The sequence below is a fragment of the Drosophila yakuba genome, chromosome 2R (genome assembly GCF_016746365.2).
Source record: "Drosophila yakuba strain Tai18E2 chromosome 2R, Prin_Dyak_Tai18E2_2.1, whole genome shotgun sequence".
In the NCBI taxonomy this organism is placed as follows: Eukaryota; Metazoa; Arthropoda; class Insecta; order Diptera; family Drosophilidae; genus Drosophila; species Drosophila yakuba.
This window is the reverse complement of record NC_052528.2, coordinates 13,474,946-13,491,858: the sequence shown is the minus strand read 5'-3', so window position 1 is coordinate 13,491,858 and position 16,913 is coordinate 13,474,946. Positions and strand designations below refer to the sequence as shown.

General features: G+C 42.7%; 1 protein-coding gene and 1 long non-coding RNA gene across 2 annotated transcripts; one reads left to right on the top strand and one right to left on the bottom strand.

Moving 5' to 3' along the window:
• Positions 1-1,546: 1,546 nt before the first annotated feature.
• On the bottom strand, positions 1,547-2,025 carry LOC26534887. The gene is made up of 2 exons (XR_001454221.3): positions 1,853-2,025; positions 1,547-1,774 (listed from the first exon to the last, which is right to left on the bottom strand). It is a non-coding gene; the product is annotated as an uncharacterized LOC26534887 (long non-coding RNA).
• A 439-nt stretch (positions 2,026-2,464) lies between these two features.
• LOC6530479 lies at positions 2,465-3,312 on the top strand. The gene is made up of 4 exons (XM_002091358.2): positions 2,465-2,575; positions 2,632-2,787; positions 2,844-3,014; positions 3,074-3,312. The coding sequence occupies exons 1-4, from the start codon at positions 2,468-2,470 to the stop codon at positions 3,263-3,265; spliced, it is 627 nt and encodes a 208-aa protein (XP_002091394.2). The 5' UTR covers positions 2,465-2,467; the 3' UTR covers positions 3,266-3,312.
• The last annotated feature ends 13,601 nt before the right edge of the window (positions 3,313-16,913 follow it).

The window sequence follows — 16,913 nt, the reverse complement described above, 5'->3', positions numbered from 1 at the left end:
CTATTTATTTATTTAAACCAATATGACCAGTTTTAGTTGAATATGTGCCACCATGCAAACGAATGCATTTTTAGTGTTCATTTTCTGTGTCATTTAATTTTAAATCTCGGAATATTTGGAATGTTAACGTGTTTAGTTAAAATTTAAAGCCAGTTTATATAGCTATTTTGCTGATTATTTAATGACAGGCAATTCATTTACATAAAGTAAAATTGAATGTAAATATAAACTATATAACTTTGTGCGATTTTTGATTAAATCGCCACCAGCGACAGCACTGTCTCTATAAGCTCACACACACTACAAAGCACGTGGCAACACAATTACAATCGCCCCCGCACACAGATGGACACATGTGATGTCATTAAAAAGGCATTCATCATCATGCAGGACCAGAGGTGGTGGGCTGAGAGGAGGGGGCCGGGGTGGAGATGTGCGAAATGAAGTCATGCTGGATGGCTGACTTGTCGATAGACCAAGTTAATAATTAAAATCGCAAAATGCGTTAAAAGTCTATCAGTTTAATTGGCGTTCGTGGCTACAACTATCAGTCGGCGAGCAGCTGGCGGTGCCCATATAATATAGCCACCGTCGGCGATGTCAATGACACTCTGATGAACTGCAGTCGGTATTTCAGTATCATCAGCATCTGGATTTTGCTCCTGCTCCTGCTCCAGCTCCTGCTGCTGCTCCATCTCCATCTCCTGCTGCAAGCCAATTCCGTTTCACTTCCCAATGCTGATGCTGCATTGATATGCAATTAACAGCATCGAGGGAACGGAGGGCAGGGCAATTGACGCATTGGGATTTATTCTATGGGCGCATGCATTTTTTATGATTAAACTATAGTTCGTTGGCTCCTTTTTCCGCTCCCGCTCCCGCTCCCGCTCCAGATGCCAATGCCGATGTCGATGGAGGTCCTGTCTGCCAGGATATGCCACTGATCCACAGAGCCGAGCCACTGTGCAATAATTGAACAATTGCCAGCTGTCAGTAGGGAAATGGTTGCACGGAAAAAAAACCAAAAAAAAAAATAAAGAGCAAACGGCCAACGTCGAATGCCAACCGAAAACTTCACAACTGCAGCTGCTTTAAAGGATTAAAGTATTACCCGTACATTGGCTATTGAATGGCATTTAATGGGGATTATGCGGACCGAAAAGGAGCAGCGTGGATAGCACTTTAGTTAAGCCCGTGGAATGTGGGTAATATTGGTTTTTATCATTTATTCATTGATTTTGAATGGTGCTGATTAAATTAGCCGAGATGAAAACACAAGCTTATGTGGGTTCTCAAAAAACAATTCATTGTCGGTACGATGTGAGGACCGATTTTTGATAATTTCGGTGTAGAGAACAATAGGAAAGTCGAGTAGTTCGCACATCCTGCATACACATTTTCTTTGAATAATTAGGTGACCAAAACTTTAACACACAATTACAACTCTACCAAGAACGGGTATTAAAAGATCTGGAAAATTGGTAAATAATTTTAAAAATAGCAAGAACTGATGAAAAATGCTAATAAATTTGTTGAGAGATATAAATATTTTCTCGTTTAAGCTCAAGATGTTTTAACAACATTCAAAAGTCATACGTTTTTAATATTTTATTTTTGAGAATTGAGAAAACATTTTATAAGTCATAATGCATGGATAAACTGTAAAAATGCATAAGCTTTTAAGTTTTCCCTTAGACAATCTATAAGTTTGTAGGCGAGCTCACGTTCGTCATCATCTTATATCGATCAGTTCTCTATCGCCAATCACTTTGTCCTTTGCAAATAGACATAAAGTTTAGTGAATAAAAAGCATAAAAGCTTTCCGAATTTATGAACTATGGTTATAACTTACATCCATAGAAAGAACGGATAGTAGACCGATGGTCAGTAAGAAAGTCACGACAAACCACCTGTTCATTTTGGAGACTGAATTTTAAGACTGCAGTCAACTGCATAGAATTCACCTTTAATAGGAAACACCGTACGTCTCATCGAATAAGTTGCCACAATTATTGAATTTTACGATTACTAAGGCTCGTGAGGAACTTTTAATGCTGCCCTTACAAACCAAAATTTATAGATTTCGAGGAATTGTAAAACGCCATTTACACCTACTATTGATAGAGAGGAAATAAAAAACTTACATAGTATAACGTTTCCTACAAATGGAAACTTAATAATTGCCCGGAATAATAAAATATATCTCTACGACTAACAGGTACTTTACTTAATACTTTATCTAATAAATGAAAAAAGCTTCTTATGTTACAGAAATAAATATATTTTTCATTTCAAACATATTGCATTTACCGTTGTCGTTGTTTAAAAAATTAATTGATTTTTAAAGCGTTTATGTTAGTTGCCAACACTGACCTCTGGTCTTTCATTAAAACCATATTATATCTCAATAATTAATGCTTTCAAGCAGACCTCTGCTCTTCAATTAAAACCATATTATATCTCAATAATGAGAGCCCTTTCAAGCCCAAATTCATTCAAATACAATGGGCAGTCAGTTATCAAAATGACTCTCACATGGCTGGTGCTTCTGGGTATCTGCTTTATTTGGCATATGGTGAGTATGAGGCCCAGAACTTGGAATAAATCCGTATAAGGTTAATCTCCCAACAGACGGACTCCCAGTTGGTATACAAATTGAACAACATCGAGTGCCTACCAAATCAGTCGCGGGTGACAAATGTATCCTGCAAAGTGAAGGCGGTTAGTTGGAATATGGCGTTGGTGAACATGGACTGCTACCTAATTTTTCCTATCAATAACCCAACGGTAAGACTGTGCCGAAACTCTTCGCAAAACCCGATATACAAACTTCAACTTTTCAGATTCGAGTGCAAGTGTTTATGAAGGACTACAGCAACCAGTTCAAGCCATTCTTAATTGACGCGACTTTCAAATTATGCGAGGTGGTCGAAAGGAAGAGTTTTCTGCCCTATGGCGTCATGATTTGGGAACTTTTTAAGAGTTTCACGAATGTCAAAAGCTGTCATTTTTCGGTATTAATGCATTTTTAAGTTTGTTATTTTTATTTTATTGATTATTTTATCCCCAACAGCCCGGTCAGGTTAGCGCAAGGAACGGGTATCTGAACACCAGTTACGTTCCGCCGTTTCCCCATGGACAGTACCAAATCACCGTGATGTTCAGTGACTCCAATTCTACGCATACTGAATCTGTGGGCATCGTAAAGTTCTTCCTTCAAGCGATGGACCAAATAAAAAGTAAAAAGCGCCCTCAAGGTACCTAGAGTATGCTTTCAGTCTTATTAAACATAATAAATATTGCATTTCTGCGAAGTACAAATTTTATCAGGAATTATTTTAAAGAGAATTAAGCACACATCTTCACCTCTGCACGGGGATTTAAGCGAAGACTCTCACACAGGAAGTGCATTTAAAGTTAATTAGCTTTGCTTACATTGTACATGGGAACTAATGAGCATATGAGCTGATATCCATTTAAGCTCACACAACAACCTAATCCCAATTGAGAAAGCCTGAAGTAAGCATACACCACAGAGACTAGCACGGCGTTTCCCCCGAATCTCCGATACTCAAAAGCCATATATGCTAAATGAACAACTTGTCTTAATCGGCTATTCATATGGAAATGCACGGATTATTATTCAATTAGTTACGTTTTCGAAGAAAACCCGAACTAGAATGTTGGCTCGCAAATACATGAAAAAGCGATGAAACCCAAAATGAATCCATGGGATAGCTATAGGTATACGTATACACACGGCAAAATAGATGGGCGGGTAAGCAGAGTTGCTTCGCTTCAGTGAATTTTATTAATGAACTGTGGCCAACTGTGGCTCTGGCAAGTAACTCGAGAGCCATGGGGCTATGGTTCAAACATTGGCCACGGGAAACAAGGGAAACGGGCTGACTGGCTGACTGGCTGGCGATACACCTGCGACGCGTCGTTCCATGTTCATTATTTGCCCAGGCACCGGGCACCGACTTTCGATGCGAGTACCCAACACCAGTACCTACAGTATCTACAGGCCCCGCACCGGATCCGCTCGTATCTGGTGTGTTGTATCTTGTATCTGTGGCAAAGCATATTGCGAAAGCCACAACAGCAGCAGCCGCAACTTCTACGTAGTAAACGCAAATGGCCATGGGGAAGCAAACTATAGCTGCTGTTGCCACTCTCATTCATTCATAAAAATCCCAAGCGCCAAATCCAGTTTGAGCCATGTACACAAACCAGATTTCACACACATTCGCTCCCCAAATCAAGTTCACAAGATATTGCACAGTGGATCGAATTGGGCAAAGCAGCCCAATTTATGCTTTCAAAAACGTAGCTTTTACCAATGTCAAAATGCATAGATGAGGAGAATAAATGTTTGATTTGTTGATAAGCTCGTCAAAATATTAAAATAATATTTCAGGCAGCTTGACGAGGAAACTTCACCTCCCAACCTCTTACAAAGGCCCTAATCCAAGAATTTATATTTATGACGAAAGGCGGACTCTTCGGTAGGGAAATCGAGAGATGGGGAAAGGGTGGGACTTAACTGCAATGCACCGGATCCACCGTACGATGGCGTTGGAGTCACCTCAGTGTGGGCAGACAGCGGATGTTCAGCGGCGGGCTGAGCGGGCAGTTACTACCGCTGATGATGGGGCTTTGATCTTCAGCTGGCCGGGCGAACCTGTTCCGTCCGTCACAAAGTATCCATATCTCAGTTTCTACAAGTGTAACTTTCGGATGGCTCAGCTCTTTTTTTTTTCGTTATTGATTGGAGCCGAAAGCGTGGGCCGCAGTGGAGCGGCTTGGCGAGTGGGTTGTCAATTCCGAACAGGCAATTAATTATAACTGTTTGCGTCAGGTCGTAAAGTGGGTGGGTGTTAAAGTGTCGCCCCCTCTGCTCGAGTTTTTCGTTACACTCGGAAATTTGCATATCAAAAGCAGAAGCCAGCGGGAAAATGGGCGTGGCTGGGTTATCAGTGCGTTCTTTGTTTTCGGCTCAGACACATGAGCATCATGAATATCATGAACATCACGAGCATGAGGAGCATCAGAAGCATCTGGAACCCACACGCAATGCTTTTTCTGCAACATTTTCCCAGTTTTTCCCTTTTGTTCCCTCATTTTTAAAATGAGTTTAATAAATGCTTGCTTGACTTTTAGCGGTAGTAAGTTTCTCAACTACTCAGCAATTAGCGGCATGCATTGCTTTCAGGCACACGCAACGAGCAAGTTCAACCGTGAGTCCCAGTTAGAGGGAAGTTCCCGTTTCAGTTCAGAGGTAGCCACCTCCCGCCACACTGCGAGAAAATGTACACCAACTTCTGGTAATTGCTAGCAAAATGTTTCAAACTTCAATCGACCAACTTCAATACTAAGCGAATCTGGAGGAAGATTTTATGGGGTTTTTGTGGCAAAAGATTGGGCAAAAAGCCTGGGACACACAGGCCTCACTAATAACTGCTAATGAATTATTTTCAGAATATTCCATCTGTATCTTGAGCCGTCAATGAAGCGTTTCCCTGTGCGAAATGTGATTCTGCATTTGTGGGCTTTCCGCAGAAGGCGTCGACTTCTTGATTGCAGGGTATGTGCATCTGGCAGCGGGGTTGCTTAATGCAGATGAAAACGTGTGTTCCATCGCCTAAACTGCAACAGGTAGGATATCTGATTGTCGTTCATTGCCCGTGTTATATGGTATATATAGTACATACATATTTACTATGCAGTTCTCCCTGCCGATGCTTTGTTTTGATTTTAATTTGGTTCACACAATTCATTTGAGCTTGGCCCAGGCAACTAGGCAACTGTCTTGGTGTCTCGGTGTCTTGGCAGTGACTCGGTAACTTGGTAACTTGGCTGACTGGGCTGACTGATGTGATGGGGAGTGACTTGCTCAAGATTCCCACATAAATTATGTGAGAGCCCAAGTGTGACCAATAAACCAACTGTCCAGCAGACGCAGCCAAATACGAATACGAATACCAAATGGTTTCGTATTGCGAGCTGCAATAAAATACGCCTGGTAAAGTCATCGAGTTCCTTTAAGACTGCCAACCGACCGCAAAAGAGCCTGCAACCCCTTTCTTAACTTAATTTAGAGCTAAATATTAGAAATTACCTCACGTTCTCGGGCTGCGACCCAATCCCACCCCCACATAACTTTTAAGTCATGCAAACTTTGTTCCGGACTCGACGAGTCGAACCTAAAACCGAACCGAATCAAGTTCAGTCCGCATGAGTTCAGTTCAGTTAAGTTGAATTGAGCCGAGCTGTGGCAACTGGCAAGTGGCAAGTGGAGGAAAATGTGCCTGCAAATGTCTTTTCAATTGGCAATCGAAGGCGGCGCAAGAAGCATTGCGGTAATATCCTTTGCAGGACGTGTGGGTTCTGGGTGTTCTGGGTGTCGGCTTTGATGCGGTCCTTAAGCAGGCGTAATCCTGTCAAAGTGTTATCGCTAAGCACAAGCACCACACACACAAACACACACACACGCACACACATCGAATGTATCGAAAGGACCTAGTCCGAAAAGTCGTTTCTCTGACTTGCATGCAAATTTTTTTGCCAACACCCCTGATTTCCTGCTCCGTATTTTTGCGATAACTCGGCCTGAAACTTTATGTTTTCATACCCTAATAACGAAGGTGCTATAATTGTTACACGGCGTTTGCGACTTAAAAAAATAAATATTAAATATTGCTAGGATACAAAACTGGAATTGGCTTTAAGATTTCTATTTACCATTTGGCTAGAGCAATGCACATTTTTTACTTAAATGAGTTTTATCTATTGAACTACCTACTATAAAATTTCGAGTTTAATAAGATACTACCACCTGTTGGCCTAGTAATTAGTAATTATTATCTCAACTTAACGACTTAGTTAGCAGCAAGCCTTGGCTGTTGTAATCTGAGTGTATTTAAGAACCAATTTCCACGGAAAACCTGCCTTACTTTTAAGCCCCTTTCTTTTCGGAGCTGCTCTTTTGCTGACTTTGCTCACGAGTTTTATGCTTAAATAAAAAAGAAAACCACCACACTTACCACTTTTTGTTGCTCACCTGCCGAGGCGGAGAAATCCTTTTCCTTATTCCGAGTCGCACTCGAGGAGTTTTCCACGACTTTTGTATCGAACAAGTCATCAGCTGGCTGCAGAATGTTGAATGTCGAACCAAATGGCGAATGGTGGGTGAATGGTGAGTGGCGGGGGGCAAGGGGCGAATGGCAAATGGCATCGCTTGTCGCCATAAACTTGAACAAATATGCAGCCCAGAACGTGCCACTTATGCTGCCGCACAATCACCGCCCCACTGAGCCGCATTTGCTCAAGGTGCTGCGGCCGATTGCCGTTTGCTTAGACACGTGTGTGTGCCCGGTGGGGCAAGAGTGTGTCGGGGTGGGTGGGTGTGTGTGTATGGCGATTGGGTGGTTGGGCACCCACCAGGTGGGGGGGTGTCAAGGGCAGGGACTGCCACCGATGGGTCGTCCCTACGCCACGATGCGCTTTTTGTTTGCATTGCGGTTTCTCGGCGGAGTGGTGGCTTTGGTGTTTGCGCGGTCTGATTGAAAGATTGTCTTGGCCATCTGCATGTTCTTGACGGATGCGGTTACCCTGGCCGAGCACACTCAAACACTCACAGCAGATTATGGCTGTTTAACCAGCAATCTGTGTGGAATGATTTGCAACATCGTTGCATATGAATATGTACAGAGCAGCCAAAAGGGACACAGCCCAAAATATTACTCACTAAATAAAATAACAATAATGTAAATATAATATAAATGTTATTATAGTTCTATCTCAGCAAATGGTTCTAGGGTCTAAAACAATACTAGCATTGAGACCTTTCTTTCGCAGTAAATAAATCCTTTCATAATTGCAATAGGTTCCAAGTTAAATGTAACTACTTACTTCCATCAGCCAGTTCAAGTGCACCAAAGGCCACACATTGCTGCGAAAGTGTGAAATATGTTGTCCAGGAGTTTATTTAAAAGAGATTTAGGGAGACAAGGAGCTTTGCTATCCGACACAGGTCGTACATCATGTGCCAGGGCTATTCACTCGATGTCGTAATTAGCTCACTGGGGCTTAGCTGCACCGCCTGCCAGTCTCCGGCGAAATGGGAAGAATGGGGAATGGGGAATGGAGATTGGGGATTGGGGAATGGGTCTGGCAGAAAGCTCATTAGCTGGAGGCACATATATATTACGGGGCTGTCAGTGGAGCCTGGTGGTAGTAGGCTACTCAGTTACTTGGCTATGAGCTTCATTTGGCTGGGATTCGGATTGCGCAGCATCAGCTCCTGGATCCAACAGGCTGTTGGTTGTTGGCCATGCAAATGAGAGCGGCCCTCCTCTAACTACCTACTAAATGGGCTCATTTTTCAAATTTTATAGCTACTTAACACAACATCAAACAATTTTATTTTATTAACGCACCGACATCTCCATGCGCGCACACATCCATTTACATATCATGGCCCTAGACTAGCGACTCAATTTTCGTTTTTCTTGGGTTATTTTCGTTTTTTTTTCATTTTTTGGCTGCCTCATCATCAAATCTTGGGGATATATGTTGGTATCTATTCATAATAAGCGGCGTCGCATGTGCTCGAATGACTACAGACTAAAGGAAGAACAATGTATTGAAATAATTGAGTGTGCTCATACATGAACGAGCCGAGCTCCAAAGGCAAATGGTAGGGGGCAAGTGGCTGGGGGCTTGAAGGGGGAAAATCGAAAGAAAAATCATGTGTATTTTTGTACACGCTACTTGCCCCAAAGGGACTGCAAGGCATCTGACACAGCCAATCCGTGGCGGCATCAATAAATGATTTCACAAAGGCGCAGCACACAATAAAAGACTAAGGAAGAGCGAGTGCCAGAGCAGCGAAATGAAATGGAACCAAGTAAAGTGAAATGAAAACCCCCGCAAAGGTCATGAAAACATCACTGTCGGCGACACACAACACACACACAACAACTGAGAAGACCCAACGAATCAAAGAGACCATATGAAGGGATAGGGAGTTACTGGAGGACCGGGCATCATCGAACTGAGAACAGACCCAGCGGGCGTGTTGAGGAATGTGCGGTTAAAAATAAAATCCAAGACAAGATTGTGCCACATGGGTGCTCGAGATATAGTCATACTGAGACACAGATACATAACTGATACAAAGCCGAGGAGGCTTCCTTCGGCCTGCTAATTGCAGCCTGCCGGCACCCACACACACACACAAACAAACATCCTGGCTGGCTGGCTGGGCCCGGCCAATTTGGGTTCTTATTTATGAGCGAGACATTAGTTTAAATTCAAATATCAACACATAATGCCCAAGCCATGAGCTCTGAGCTCTGACCCTGCGGCTCGAGCCTTTTGGGAGGCTCGAAAAATATCGCATTGCATTTGGTGACATTAATTAGTCAACAGTTTGGGTTATGCGATCAGGTTGCAGGAATCAGCTATTGCTTTTGTTTATGTCCTGGTGGCTGCTTGACCCACAAGGACGAGCGGAAGTATTATTTACGAGGCTCACTCGAGAGTTATCCCTTTGTGAACGGATTTGTGTGGATAGACAGCAGTCTGATTTGCCTATTTGGATATCGTCTTACAGTCGCCCCGCCGCTGGCTTCTGTTCGATGGCTTGTCTCCAAGTAATGATGGATAATCCTTTGAAAGGATGTGCCTTGAGCCGGATTTAAATAGCTGCATTAATGTGCTGTATAAAATTTCAGGCATTTTTTCAATCGCCGCCGGCGCAGAACATTACGACAACGAATTCGGATCTTAAGCCAACTCCCATTTTAATAATACCGGCTTAATTGATGTACATATAGACTGTATAATTAAAATGGCGAATGGCTACCACCGTGGAGCCGTTGAGCGACCTCAAAGAAACAGGCTCGTTGTGTCAGTTTTGTGCGAAAATCCGAATCCAAATCTTTAGCCGCAAGTCCTTGCCGCTCATCAACGCCAGCCGCCAAAGTTTTTCACTTTTTAATCCCGGCGAACGGCTCAAGTCCTTCGCCCAAGCGCCTTTGTTGCTGTTGTTTTTGGCTTTTATTTCATTCGGTATATCCGTTTGTATCTCGGTGTGTGTTGGTGTGTGTGTGTGTGGGTGTCTGCCTGTGTTTGTATGGGAAAAGCGTGGAGGAAAACCCGGGCGCGCGCTTTTCATCATCGTCATAATCTCAACAGCAACATCAACAACTTGAAGTGATTTGTGTTTTTCATCCGCCTTGCAATGGTTAAGGCTTTCCCACCTGCCGTCTTCTTTTTCTCCACATCCACATCCTGTGGCAGTTTTCCTTTGCGCCACTTTCCCAGCCCTCAACCCACTTCCACCTCAACTTTCCTGCGAAAGGATCCAATCCGCCAGGCTCTGCTCAACTCTCGGTCTGCCTTTTTTTTTGTATTTAATCACCTCACAAGGCGCTCGAGCACACAACACGGCTTTAATCTATTTTAATTAAAAATATAATTATTTAATATAGCTCGAGAAGGGGCCTCCCGGCTGAGGGTTTCACTCTTGACTTGGATAAAACTGTGACTTGTTGCGGAGCAAACTTGGCCAGTGACCCGATCACGATGGCTGCGAAAAATAGAAAAGTCCAGAGTGAGTGGTGAAAGTTAAAAATGCGATTCATGGGTTATCACAGCTCGTGAAAAGGATCAAAAGATATAAAATTTTTTTTTTAAGCCGGAGAATAAGTAGATTTGAGTAAGGAAAGGATTAGGGTAAGGATTTGTATGACTGTCTAAAATAAAATCTTCTATTTCCGTAAGCCCCAGCACAAAGGTGTTTGAGTGGACTAAAATTAGTTTCTAAAATGCCATTCTCAAGTTGAAAACTTTTTCATGGTATAAATACCAATCTTGGCTCACTTCCTGTGACTTTGCCCGCTTGCCAATTTATGGATCATTCCCTCTTAGGCTAACGAAAAAAACCTTAGAGAATCCCAAACACATGCCGGCAAAATTTCGCATAAAATTATAAAGTATCCGTTGCCGAAGGACGAGATCGGGGGAGCTGGGGGGGGATAACTGGGGTAAGTACTTGAGAAAACTTTCTTTGCTGTGCAAATTTACGCTGGCAAATCTGTGCAGGCTTTTGTCACAAACTCCCAAGCACATCATGTGTAGAATTCATTAAGGTGACTAAATACACTGGGCGAAAGGGGGGAGGGGTTCTGGCCGGATGGCAGCAGGGATGTTATTTTTTCACGTTTTTCGGAAGGGATGATGAGGACTTGGCAGTTTCTCAAGCTGCGTGTAATTTGTAGCAAGTGGCGGCAGGTAAAGCGATGCCAGAAAGTAAGAGAAGCTGCTGCTGCAGCAACAGATATTAATTTCGTCTTGCGAGCTAAGCTAAAGTAACTTAAGCTTCAACTTGTAGAAAGAAGATTGAGATACAGGCCCAGTCGGTGGTAGTCTGTATTCTGTAGTCTGTGTCGTCTGTGTATCCCCGCTTCCTTGAGATACAACACCTTGTTGTTGCTGCTGCTGCTGCCGTGCACATTAATTCGTGGGAATTAATTATTCTCAGGCCTGTGACGATTCCCAAGACACTCGCTCACTCATTCGTTCGTTGATACCCAGATCTGAGGCCCCCAATCTCCCAATCTCCCAACTTGCCAACTTCCCAACCTTCCAGCTCCTCCAAGTTCGTCACTTTGCCTCTGCGGTAAGGCGAACATTTTCGTATCTGTATCTGCAGCACTTCACGGTCTCCTTCTGTACCCTGCCAGGGGGTATTATCACGCGGAAGTGAGATGTGTGCCTTAGTTAGGAGGTCTTTTAAAGATATAATAACTTCTGGTCGTTAGTTTTATCTATAGATGCGATAAAATCATATTTATATACTATTCCTTGGCTAAAATTCTTTAAGTATATTCATGTTGGACTTGATGCAAAGAGACTATACTGTATAGAGCATCTGACTTAATCTTTTGATCTTATACCTTTTGAACTATGAGTCTTTTTTCTAGTATTGGTTCCACTCTTCATTATCTCTCCTCCCATGAAGTAATATTTCTTTTATTGGCAGGACACGGTAGAATTACAGGTATAATAAAGCGCAAAAGGGCATCCCAGGTTCCGGTCATCTAAGCCCAAGATACATGTGAATATACACGGACACACATAGGCAAAAGTTTATGTACTTATGGCAGCTTTTCCCCATCTCCATTCCCATCCGCACCGCCGTCTGCTCATCAACATCCACGGATAAGCGTCGCAATTACAACAGGGCCTGCAAATCGCTTCATCTTTTTTTTATGGCGCCCTACAATGGCCGTTTTGGGATAGTCTTATGGATGGCCCGGCTCTGTTGGCCTGGTTGGTTGGCTGGTTGGCCAAGAGCGAAGCCAGACAACGGGACGGGCTCGTAACAAATCATTGGACCATGTTAGCGTCGAGTAAGTAAATTTGATGATTTGCACTTTGAACTTTAATTTGTTGTTCCCGCGCTGACTGTTGTAAGCGCCAAAAATGAATGAAAATTTGGCCTTTTACCGCCTTGTGTTGAGCACCGTAATAAGCCGAACATTTATAGTTCACATTTTACGAATGCATCTGAGTAATTGTGGAATTTTTGAATAATTTCATTTTTACAGCCAGTATGGAGCAACAAAACTGAGGTGTAAAGCCTCTTATAAATAAATAATGCGGCTCCTGTGGTGTAACGCATTTATATAGTTTAATAGCATACCATTATACACTACACAATCATACAATAATTTTCGAATTATCGCAGAGGGGCTACCAAAGTTAGTGCAGCCTGATCCCATTCCCGATTTCATGCCTCCACACAGGTTCGCGATTCACCCTTTATTAATTTTTACTTTTCGCATATGCTGTCTGTTTTTGTTTTCACTCGCGTTTCCCCATTCTCCATTCTCGACTTTGTGGTGCATTTTGCTTTTCTTTTGCAGCTCAGCTCAGCACTGCATTATGTATGTGAAAAGCCAGGGGAGGAGTTTTCTACAATTTTTGTAAATAATTCTTAGCAGCAGCTTGTTGAAAAACATACATTCATACATATGCTACGTGCATACTTATACAATTTTGACTTTTTTTTTTTGCTTAGCTATTAAGCTGATGATTTTAATGAGTGAATAATGTGTTTGGTTGCCCGCCTCGAAACGTCGAAGGCAGTGGCCCCAGTTTTTCTGCTTTAATTTTTTAATAACCTTCAAACTCTTGGCTCCAGACCGAGTTTTTTGTCGTAATTCGTTTGTTTGCCCATCGACATGTGTCGTTGGTCCCCCGCCTGGAAAATGTTCCCAGTGGAGCTGAGCTACTGACGCTACCGATTCGAGTGGAGCATTAAATTTGTCATTAGGTTCTGAAAATTACATCAAGTAGTGTTCCTCGACGCTCTTGTAGATTTATCTTTTTATCTTTTTAAATATTTAAACGTTCTAATTGGCTGACCGTCGGGCACTTGGGGCCTTCTTCATTCTGGCGCTCTGTGAACATTTTTGGTTGACATAGATAATTGTACTGCTTACGATTATGTGGCAGATTATGCGGCACACAACTGACAAATGTCTGGATTTTGGCCGCAGGGACGAAGACTCATTGTGCAGCTTTCTTCGTTCTTCGTTGGTTGATGGGGGTGTATGGTGTATGGTGTGTGAACTATAATGAGCCAGAGTTGACTTTTCATTTTGGTCTTGTCAAGTACTCGAGGCTTCAGCTTCTACATTTTCAAGATGCCATTCCACTGCCCTGTGACACACTACTCGGAACTTGGAACTTGGAACTTGGAGACCACATCCCCACCCAGTTATTCGTCTTCTCGCACTCGTTCTCTTGGGGAGCTGTGACATTTTTTATGGCCTGTACTGATGTTTTGACCTACTAATTTAATGATGGTAAATGGCGTGGCAGTTGATTGCTGGAACATGCGGGCGGGCTTCTGTTTTTTTTTATTTTTTTTTTTTTGGGTGGGAGGTGTGAGAAAGCTTCTGGAGTGCAGCAAGTGCCAGCAAATTCAATTTGTAGCTGCAGCTTTGAGACACTACAAGATGATGATAAAAACGCGTTCTTTTACAAGTTTTTCTAAGCAAGGAAATTGCCAAAAGGCCGATTCAGTGCTGAAACAAAAAAGAACTTTTTTCGTAAGAACAGTCGAATGACAAATATTCAACAGGAATTATTACTCCAAATGTAATTTGAACTGCTTGATTGAACTGTGTATGGGTTGGAAAAACTTAAAGGAAAGATGTTTCCAGGGTACCTGTACCTAACTTCCTTAGTTCCAAACACCCAGGCCCATTAGTGCCCTGCATATCAATGGTCATATCACACCATTTCTCCCGGCAGAAATCCCCCCAAAGTCCGAGCTGCATCTCCGGCAGCCATTTGCACCGAAAGGGACTAGGAAAGAGGAAGTAATCCATTCTGAGTGCAGTTTTCAATATCACTTTCCAGAGACAACTTCCTGCCGGAGCCGGTCGCATCATCATCAAAAGGAACAGGGTCGAGGAGAAAAACTGTTGGCACTTTGCATACAAATGTGCTACCAAGCCGAAGTTATCGCAACATTTTAATAACTGGCGGCAACAGTAGCCAACTGCAGATGGTGCAGAAGATCTCAGCCGCAGAGCTTGAGAGTTTGAGTGTCCCGACGGCTTTCATTAATTACCAAGAAAAGCGAGTTTTCGGCGTGTTTTTGCCTTTTCCTGCCAGTCATGAAGTGGCTGCTACTGCTTCTAGGGGCGACTAGTATTTTCCGTCAACAGGTTCGGGGGTTTGGCCCTAACTGGGCCTGGGCTCGCTAAACTGGCTTAGATCCCTGGCTCTTATCTGGCCAGCATATCACGCAACATGCGCGTAATTTTATGAATGAAGTGTTTGCTGCCGGCCAGGATTCTCAGTTTAGCTGAGAGACTGGAAACTGGTCCGGGATCTGGCACTTAATTGCAATCGCACCTCAGCAGCAGCAACAGCAGCAGCGGCTACAGCAACAAGTGCAGCATCAACTGGCCGCAGTTTGTCAGTCAGGTTAACAAATTGCGTTAAGACGGAGCCCAGTTGTTCAACCGGTTTGCAGCACATCTGTGCTCGATTCTGGTGCACTTGTTGCATCAGCTTCATCATCATCAGGCGCAGCAGCAGCAAAACAACAGAAGGAGCACAGCAGCAGCAGCAGCAGCAACATCACAACACACACTTGCAACACTCGCTTATTAAATATGATTATGTGTTCGATTCTGCGCTGCTCTTCAAGATTCATCCACCGGTTGGAGTAAGAGTGCTGGGTAAAAGCACGAATGGCCACAGGAAGTGGAGCCGCGTCAGGCGTCGTCACATTGGCGGCACTCACTGTTCCCCAACCCATCCCTATCCCCATCCATATTCCCATCCCCAACCTAGCAGCCTGTTCCATGAGGCAGCAGCAAGTGCTGCCCACTTTTAATGAAGTTTTCCGTTTCGTGATGGTTTTGTTGACTTTCCAAGCCCGGTTAGATACCCTCACAGTGGGCTCAGCGGAGCCAGCGAGGGAAAATCAATTTTCCCCAGAGGACAGCAACTGCAAAACAATTGGCTAGGGCATTAGAAAGTCCTCTATTTTAGATCCTTTCCATTACCGGCAGTGCCTTTGCTAAGCTGCCAGACAAAATAAAAATCCATTGGCCGTTCAAATGTTTTAATTAAAATTTAATGAATTCAGTGTACTTAATTATGCATTGTTGTTTTTTGCCCTTGCCGCCTGTTCCTGTTTTTGCAACTGCCACGCAAAACGGGGTATGTTGAAAATTAAATTTAATTGTTCTATTTTTCTACAATTGCACTGAGTGGCAATCAAGGCGCATATGAGCCAGAAAAAGCTTTGAAATTTGCGGTGACAGCCTGTATAAGCATGGTAATTAAAATTGCATTTATATTGGAATTGATTTGAGTATGGAAATATGTCAATAATGCTTATGAAGTTAGCCAAAAACGTAAACTGAAATTGCTGGTTTAATTAACATGCACTGCGCTTAGCCATCGAATAAACAAATATTCAATTTACTATAATAATAAGCAATCTGCATTTAATAAAACTCTCTATGCCCAGAACCTTGTGCTGCTTTTAAATCAATAAAATAAGTAAACAAATTATTCCACAGCAAAGTGAAACATCGAAAGCACAGAGTTTGAAGGCAAAATCCAATTGGATAAAATTGAACATTAATTAAAATCAAATCACTGCCAGTCAGCAAAATGTAGCAAAATAAATGGCAGTTTCAGTGTTATTGAACTCGACTGGAGTTCCAAGTGTAAACATTTAATGCCAAACCATTTCCCATTTAATGGGAAAACTTCTTTATAGTACATAGTTTCCATTATGGACCACCTGTCAGGTCCACAGAACTCTTCAGGCTGTGAAAGCCGATTGTCCGCAATCCGCTAATTCGGTCTTTCAGAAATTAAAAAAATAGAAATATGTATTATTAAGCGCTCCATTAATTAAGCCGCGAGCCTTGGCTATTAATTAATAAAACTTCCTCACAAAATGCCGCCACTTTGTCTGGCCCCGAAAAATGGAATCAATTAGGCGGCATTTAAGGTGCAAGTGGACACGCCCCCAGAAGAAAGCCTCGGGGGCGAAAAGCGGGAAGACTGATGACTGAAGCGCACTGATTGATGACACTGGACACTTTTCTAACGCGGGAGAATCTTTAAGAAGACATAGCATTTGGGCATATCATTATGGGGTTTTATGTACTTCAAAGTGAAATGGATCCAAGGTATAATTATTATAATTATGTTAATTATAATTTCCCTCTTCGCTGCTTGCCAAGAAAAAGCCATAGTTTAATTTGAAAAATTTGTAATTTTATTCAAATATGTTTTTTGTTCGAAGATACAAAAATTTGTCGTTTTTTTCTGCATTTTTACCGCTTTTGCATTAATTG